Below are 7,545 nucleotides of genomic sequence, written 5' to 3'. Positions count from 1 at the left end.
GGTCCAAGCCATGACGTTCCCGGGACTTTAATCAACCAATCAGACGTGACGTACTCTGGTTCGAATTTTGCCTGCTTGCGATAACCACCGAACCACCGAACCACCCACGCCCCTTTGCACCGGAGCGCCGGAAATTAACCCTTCGCCGGAAGATCCTAGCGGGTGGAAAGGTTCCAGGAAGCAACAGCAGCATCAGCATCCTTTATCTCTATCAGTCACTCCCCCTCCTCTCTCTCTCTCTCTCTCTCTCTCTCTCTCTCTCCCTCTCCCTCTCTTCTGTTATCTTTCAAAGGCGACGTACGTAAGCCGATTCGGCGAGGAAAACATGAAAAATGCAGGCTTCCCCTTTGAAAAGCCGCAAGGGGTTAGACTCTTCATCTCCATGGGGGATGTGTCTCCCCGTCTGTTACTGTAGAGGCGCTGCGGTCTAGGAAAGTAACAACTGACTCGATTCCACTGGATGCGCAATCAAGAGAGAGCTCATGATTTACTTGTAACAACAGTCTCGAAGCATTTCTTATCGAGTAGCAGGGTGAAGCTCCCGAGGAAAGTTTGAAGGTGTTGAACGATTTCTTCTAATTACATCCGAACTCCAGCGCCAATTAATATTTTGCGTCAGACGGAGACGTCGTGACGGTCACTTGGTTCAATATCTAAGGAACGACGTTATTTATCGAAGTTGCGTAATTTGCTTCGATTCGATCCTAAGAAAGTCAGCTCGAGTATCGCGTTGACTCGAACCTACCTGACTTTCAAACTGGCGTAACTAATTCTGGTATTTATTTGCATTGCAGGCAGTTTCCGAGAGACTGGAGCTTGCACCTGCCGGTGGGAGATCCGAACCTCAGGTAATTTTCTAAAAGCTCCTCTGATTCCTCTGGACTCCTCGTGCATTCGTCTCGATTCCCGCGTATCTTGTTACACCCTAAGCGAATCAGCCCCTGGAAGGGGGGTTCTAATCTTCCCGAATAATTTGCGTCTCCCTCTTACTCGAAGGTTGCCACCCTCTGCGAAGCCGGAGAAGTCTACCTCGCACAGCACATGGGCGAGCAGGGCCGATGGGTGTCGTCGACGGATAAGAAGAGCTGCATGACGGACAAACTGGAGATCCTTGAGTACTGTAAGAAGGTAAGAAGCGAAATGGTCGAAGGGCTCGTCCCACCGTGGCCCAGGAGATCCTCTTTGCTTGAATGAGTCCAGCCTAACCAGATTGCCCGGATGCGATTACTCATCTCAGACCACAATACCGGAGACCAAAGTCACAGGGGACTCGAGGGAGTTTTACATTAAATTTAAGGTTACTCGTATCCGGCGGTGTACGGTAACCCTCAGGTAAATCCACCATGCTGCTTTACATTTGTGTTATTAAATAAGCCCCGGGGCTCTCACGGTGTCTCTTGAATTATCCCCAGTGTATGCATACGTAATGTACTCTAGATAACGGCTATAAAGCAGCATTTTCATTTCATGTCGAGTTTTTATAGTCGTGTGTGACGGGATGAGTCAGAGAACAATCTCCCCTTGAAGTGTCTCGTAGCGGCTAACCAATCAGAATCTACCCTCCTTAATGGGTGCGACATGTAGTCATGTAGCGCGTAGTAGTACGTCGGTGACGTCGGGGACGTCGGGGACGTCGGGGAATTGCCGTCTGAACACGAACCCTGACTACGCGCTCTTACGGACGTCATCCCTCGATTCAAGCTTCGCGTCCAGCGATTTTATCAGCAGCGCAACCCACCTCTTGCCTCTCTATTAATTCACCAGGACTTTCCTGGGACGCGCACTCGACTGAGCTACCCCAGTTATGACGAAGAGACTATACGCCATCGGTACCTCAGGGTCTCGATGGTCTCGACCTACACTCCGCATAGAACGACTATACTCGTTCTCCCACGCAAAACGCGTGGTAGCTGATCGCTTCTAATCTCTTTAAGCTTCGATCGTCTTCCAGCTGTAGCACAATCAATAGAACGGAAATGCCCGATAACTCGATAAAGTATAACAATTCGGCAATTTCCCAGTCCCGAGTCTTGCTCGCTAATCTACTTGCCGACGAAATGAGCTACGAGCTCTACCTAACCTCGCCCGGCGAAGCTTTAACGGAACGTTATCAACAGCGAAGACGAATTGCCAGTAGATTCTTTTAGCAGGTGGTTCTTGAGAAGTTTTTTTATTTCATTTTTAATAAAATTCACTAAATTTGATAAGCCCACGATAAACCACACGCGTCATAAATGCTCGAAGGTGCACGTTCCTTGAGACTCTGCCGAGTAGGTGAAGAAATTCGCGACAATCAGATGACGTAAAATTGGCAGCAACGTATTGCACAGTCATATCTTTGTCGCCTATACATAAGGTAGAGCAAAGTGCATTTGCCCGTTTCATCCTCTTCCTCCTCCTCCTCCTCCTCCTCCGTTCCATGGAGAAGATATAGGACTGCAGACGTGAGCCAATCGATAGAATCAAATCAAAGGATTTGAAGGACCCTCTCTTTCCAGGCTTATCCGAAGAGGGACATCACGAACATCGTGGAATCCTCTCATTACGTGAGGGTCAACGGATGGTGCAAACCAGGACGGACCAAGTGCAAGCTGTCCCGTTGGGTCAAGCCCTACAGATGTCTTGGTAATAAATATTAACAATCTTACAATTATCATTAACCTCATTATTTTAAAGTTCAACTTTAACTAGACCTCCACTAGAGGCTAATGATCTCGTAGGTGAGCTATGGATCTATTTGTCTGTGCTAAAGCTGTGGGGAGAGCCCAGACTCCTTGGTTGGACCAAGAAAAGAGGGTAGTTGATTCCATTACCCGCTAAATGCTCAAGGAAATTTCCACGCGGCTGAAATTTAATTATAGTTCGCTTTGATCGTATTTTATGCTGCTACTCCATTAGGCTGCTCCTCCCCGGCGATGCCCCGTTATCGATTCCAGCCGCAACGACGGGCGTCGGGACGCTACGGCGGCGGGGACGAATGGACGGGGAGGGCAGCGGCGAATAATACGCCACTCCCAAGACACGTGAAAACGACAATCTTTTTTTCTTCTTCTCCGTCATTCTCTTCTTTCTCCGTGTCTCGGCTTGTCTTTCATCATTCCTCAGCGGCTTGACTCCGCGGCTGTTCGAACAAAAGAATAAAGGAGACAACGACGGAAGGAAGGAAAGAGAAGAACGTGCCGCGGAATGGGAGACGCACAAAGAGAAATAGTAAAGGACTCCTGGGGATTGAAAGTAATGGAAAAACGGTGACAGCTAGGATAGTTATCCTCGACCTACAGTCCATTCGACGTAACTGTTGGCGAACTGAAATCGTAATAGGTACCCTATACTATCTACAGGAATACACGGTACTATCGACCCGACGTAATACAAAGCGCCGTGATATTCAAGCGATTATTTATCATGAGTCAGGCACAACCAGCAGGCGGTACTGAATTTCAATTCCTATTGAAATCCCCAGAGTTACACTGCTTCGCAAGAGTGTACGAGTTAAAATCATTTGGATCACTTCGAGACCTCCTCACGTGAAGATCGATCTTTCCTCTGGTTCTCCTTACGCTTGACTTACTTTCGCTTACCTCTCTCTCTCTCTCTCTCTCTCTATCTCTCTATCTCTCTTTCCTACCTTATCTCTCCATCTCTCTTTTGGTTTGCTTCATCGAGCGTAAAAGAGTCTGATGGTTATATATAAATTCTTCAATCAGACTGTACCCCCTTCCTATACATATACCTGTCTCACGTCTCTTCGGTACCAATGTACCATACAAACACTCCCTCGTTCAAACCGTCTTCAAGCTACGAGACGCGCACGATTTCAGGGAGCCGTAAGACGTGACTCTTAGACGCATGCGGCTTACGCAAGAATTCGTACCACGATATGATGCCCTACCTACCTACGTACATAACCTAGCAACCTAACAACCTACCCACCCACTTCTCTACCCATCTACCTACTTCGGCTAGAACAAAAAAAAAGGACTTAGTTTACGAATATTCGGAACACACGACGAATAAATGCTCCCATCCCCGAATGCGGTACATACTGTCCTACCTCATGTAGCACAGGCGCATAGCCGAGTACGTTCAAGTGTGCTTTCTGTTCCGGCAACCTCGTAATTATTTCAGCGGTAGCTTTCGCGCTTTTATTCGAAGAGCGTGTGTAGCTACGGCGTAACGCCTATAGTGTGCGCCAGGATCATCCGGAGGAATTACTTTTTTTTAGGCCGAGCTGCTACATACTAGTTCTCGCGCAGTTTACTTCGGACAGAAACATTTCGGGGAAAAAAAACTTTTACGCGTCCCTACTCGCCAACCTGTGTCTATGCGCGCACACACAGGTGCGCGCGCGCGCGCGTTCAAAAGTCCTCTGCGCAATTTATCTCGGCACTACTACCAGGACTGATGTGAGTGGTAGTACACACGTACTGCCACTGTATACCAGAAGAAGGGAATATAGGAACATGTTGCAGTCCTTATATTTCTACGAATTTGTGAAACGAGCTTTTCTCGTTTCAATAGGAAACTTTATTTTCTCCCTCCCCCCTCCCTTCCTCATTGTCTCTATTCAAGGCTCACCAATATGTGCTATTCAAAAAAGTTCCGTACGATACTCGTGTGTATATATATATTGTAGACGCGTCACGCGTCTTTATTATCCAGAAAGGCAATGCGTGCATTTATTTATACGGTTTCTTATCAGAAGCGACAATGTGGGCGTATACACGGGTATTTTAGGTTAGGTTAGCATTTTGCGTGAGGAATGTCGAAGGAATTAACGATACGCTTTGATCGAGCTGACGCGAATATCACTGTTACTTTCAAGTTCAATGAACGTTAAAATTGCCAATGTAACCACATACAGACTCCGTAGTATATCAATATAGTCCGTGTAGCCGTTAGGGGTGACGCGTGAGTAGCATTATATGTATACTATGTGACTGTATAGAAATATACCGAAGCGTGGATATGTGACGCCTTTACGAGCCGCTGCATTTTATAACGGGTCGTGGCTTAACGTTTCGCCGACACGTGCCAGATCGATCGACTCGTAGAAACGTAGCCAGCTGCTTTGCTTGTTGGTTTCGACTACACGTAGTCCCTGCCCACTTGTGTTTCTCTTATTTTATCTTTAGTCTCTTTCGGTCGCTGAATGCGCTTTTATCGAATGGATTTTCTCTTGTTTCGCAGAAGGTCCTTTCCAGAGCGACGCCCTTCTGGTGCCCGAGGGATGTCTCTTCGATCATCTACATAATCAGACCAAGTGCTGGGAATCGCTCAGGTAATAATTGGAATTAGTATTTTTTTTTCATTCCATGCTTGATCTTGCCATTGGATCGATTAGTGTCAGATGTGATTTTTTGGTGGTCATGTAATTTTCGTTTTAATATTTTTTTTCAGCTGGAACGTCACTGCCGCAGCAACTTGTCGGGAACGCAACATGAAGCTGCGGAGTTTCGCCATGTTACTGCCTTGCGGAATATCTCTATTCTCTGGGGTGGAATTCGTGTGTTGTCCAAAACACTCGAAAGGTACGTGATGGAGGATGACGGTCGGTGGGAATGGAGATTCGCGAGGAAAGACAAGGAAAATGTAGAATAGCCGAAAATTGGGGAAAAGCAGTATAAGGGACAGTATAGCGTTGAGTCCAACACTCGTAAATCCTGGAGCAGTCGGAGTGGCAGGGCTAAGGTTGCCCCCAAATTCACAGTGCGCAGGGCTTGAATTTGAGGAATGGGACAAGGTTCCAAGTGAGGGGTGGGAGAGAGGGTGGATGCTGGAGGGAAACGAAATCCTGGCGAATCTGCCGATCGTAAATTAGCGATAGAGCCAAGGATGTCCTCCTCGAGTAGAGAAGGGTAGCAATAGTGGTTGAGTATAAGGGTAGTAAAAGGAGTATGAGGTCGCGTGGGGGTGGAGGTGGGGTGGGGTGCCCCACTACTTCCTTTACCTCTGCGTCAGGTTCTTCTGGTGGGCAGTGACAGTGCAAAGTGGCCTATAGCTATATAAGGGTGTATTAAATGAATAGGCTACGTGCTTTCCCTCATCGGTCTCTCTCTCTCTCTCTCTCTCTCTCTCTCTCTCTCTCTCTGACTCTCTGCGAAAGGCAGAAGTCTCTTTCTCCCTCGTACAATCAATAATTTACGTCGACGGCTGCGCGTCGGGACGCTCTCCGACGTCGTCGCTCTCTTCTCTCGTCCTTTTCCCTGAAATTCACCGTGCGTCATATCTCCGCGAAGCGTCATGGAATTCCGGAGATAACGTACCTACCTACCTACGGAGTCCGTCCCCATTTTCTCGGCGACGTTCCACGTTTCTACCGCATCCTCTCTTATATGAGAGAGCCAGCACCACCGCCACCACCACCACCACCGCTGCTGTCTGGTATCATCCCTTCGTCAGCTACTAACCTTTTCCACCGTCACTGGTTTCGCTGGATTTCTCAACTCCTCTTCGTGCTTTAGCTCGAGTACCAAACCCCCTTTCGTCCACCCACCCTGCATCGAGTATAGCACTGCAATTCATACCAGCCACCTACCGCAGTCTTATCTTTGCTTAAGACAGCATTTTCCTCTGTAAAATCTCTCCTTGATCGTTCAAAGACGATATCAATGGTATCGATACGACGTGACAATAATTTCTTATAAATTATATTGAACGTCCGAGGAAGGGAAAACTTTATTAATATAATAAGAGGAGATACGAACGTTAACTTGGTCCAGGACGGATACCGAGAAGTGCGGGTCACCAGTTTTTCTCTCTAGGAAATTCAAACAAGCCAATATCCCCTCGTCGCTTGGTCCCCGTCTTTTATCTTGGTCCAGTGGTTCGGAAAATATGGGTGACTCCGAACTCTAGCCACTGACCCTTCAGCCACTCGCTCACCTTTCTCTCTATTGGCCTCACTCGTTCTCCTCTTCTCTCGGTATCGGTACACAAAGGTCCAGCGGGTTAGCCACGTTTGATACCGTGTATTCGGGAATTGGCCAGTGCTCGAGCAAGCTTTCATCGATCGTTCAACCAATCGGAGCTTCCGTTCTGCTTTTCCAGTATCGATGCTTCCAGCCCAACGGAACTACCTTCCTGTTCCTCAGTTTCCTGCTAGATTCAACCGGGATACACCAGGGAACACGTAAAGGACAGGAAGCATTCTACAATTGATGAATTCGACTTTAGAAAACACAACGAGTCCTCCTCTATTCAGGATAATCTAGGTTAAACCTTAACGGCTGTCAAATCTAACTGGTTGTATCTTTTCAGCCGTTTCCTCCTATATATCCTGACCATGCGTTTCCATGTGTACAGCTTCACGCTGAACTTTTAACGAGGCACTCAAACCAACCAGGACCGAATCATTCACACGGACTGAAGGCAGATGCTGGAAAAGCAAGGAAACAATCAGGCCTTATCGAAGATTCTTCGTTTTCTTAACACGCCCGACACTTTCTCAGCCGGCTCTCCAAGTTTTACCGCAACTGACATTGCACGGTGCACATATATATGTGTATGCATATGCAGAGGACCAGAGAGAGAGAGAGAGAGAGA

The 7,545-nt window shown here is 47.5% G+C and overlaps 1 protein-coding gene across 1 annotated transcript in view; it reads left to right on the top strand.

Moving 5' to 3' along the window:
* The window catches only part of LOC107264148 (amyloid-beta-like protein), a gene marked incomplete in the record, with an annotated part of 22,773 nt that overhangs the window by 6,093 nt on the left and 9,135 nt on the right, over positions 1 to 7,545 (top strand). The window contains 5 exon segments of the mRNA XM_015732080.1: positions 795 to 848; positions 997 to 1,128; positions 2,499 to 2,625; positions 5,191 to 5,281; positions 5,401 to 5,531. Coding sequence (XP_015587566.1) covers positions 795 to 848; positions 997 to 1,128; positions 2,499 to 2,625; positions 5,191 to 5,281; positions 5,401 to 5,531 — 535 coding nt within the window.

The sequence above is a fragment of the Cephus cinctus genome, unplaced genomic scaffold (genome assembly GCF_000341935.2).
Source record: "Cephus cinctus unplaced genomic scaffold, Ccin1 Ccin1_scaffold0168, whole genome shotgun sequence".
NCBI classification, from domain to species: domain Eukaryota; kingdom Metazoa; phylum Arthropoda; class Insecta; order Hymenoptera; family Cephidae; genus Cephus; species Cephus cinctus.
Note: the sequence above shows the minus strand (reverse complement) of the source record. Positions and strands in the feature narration are given on the sequence as shown.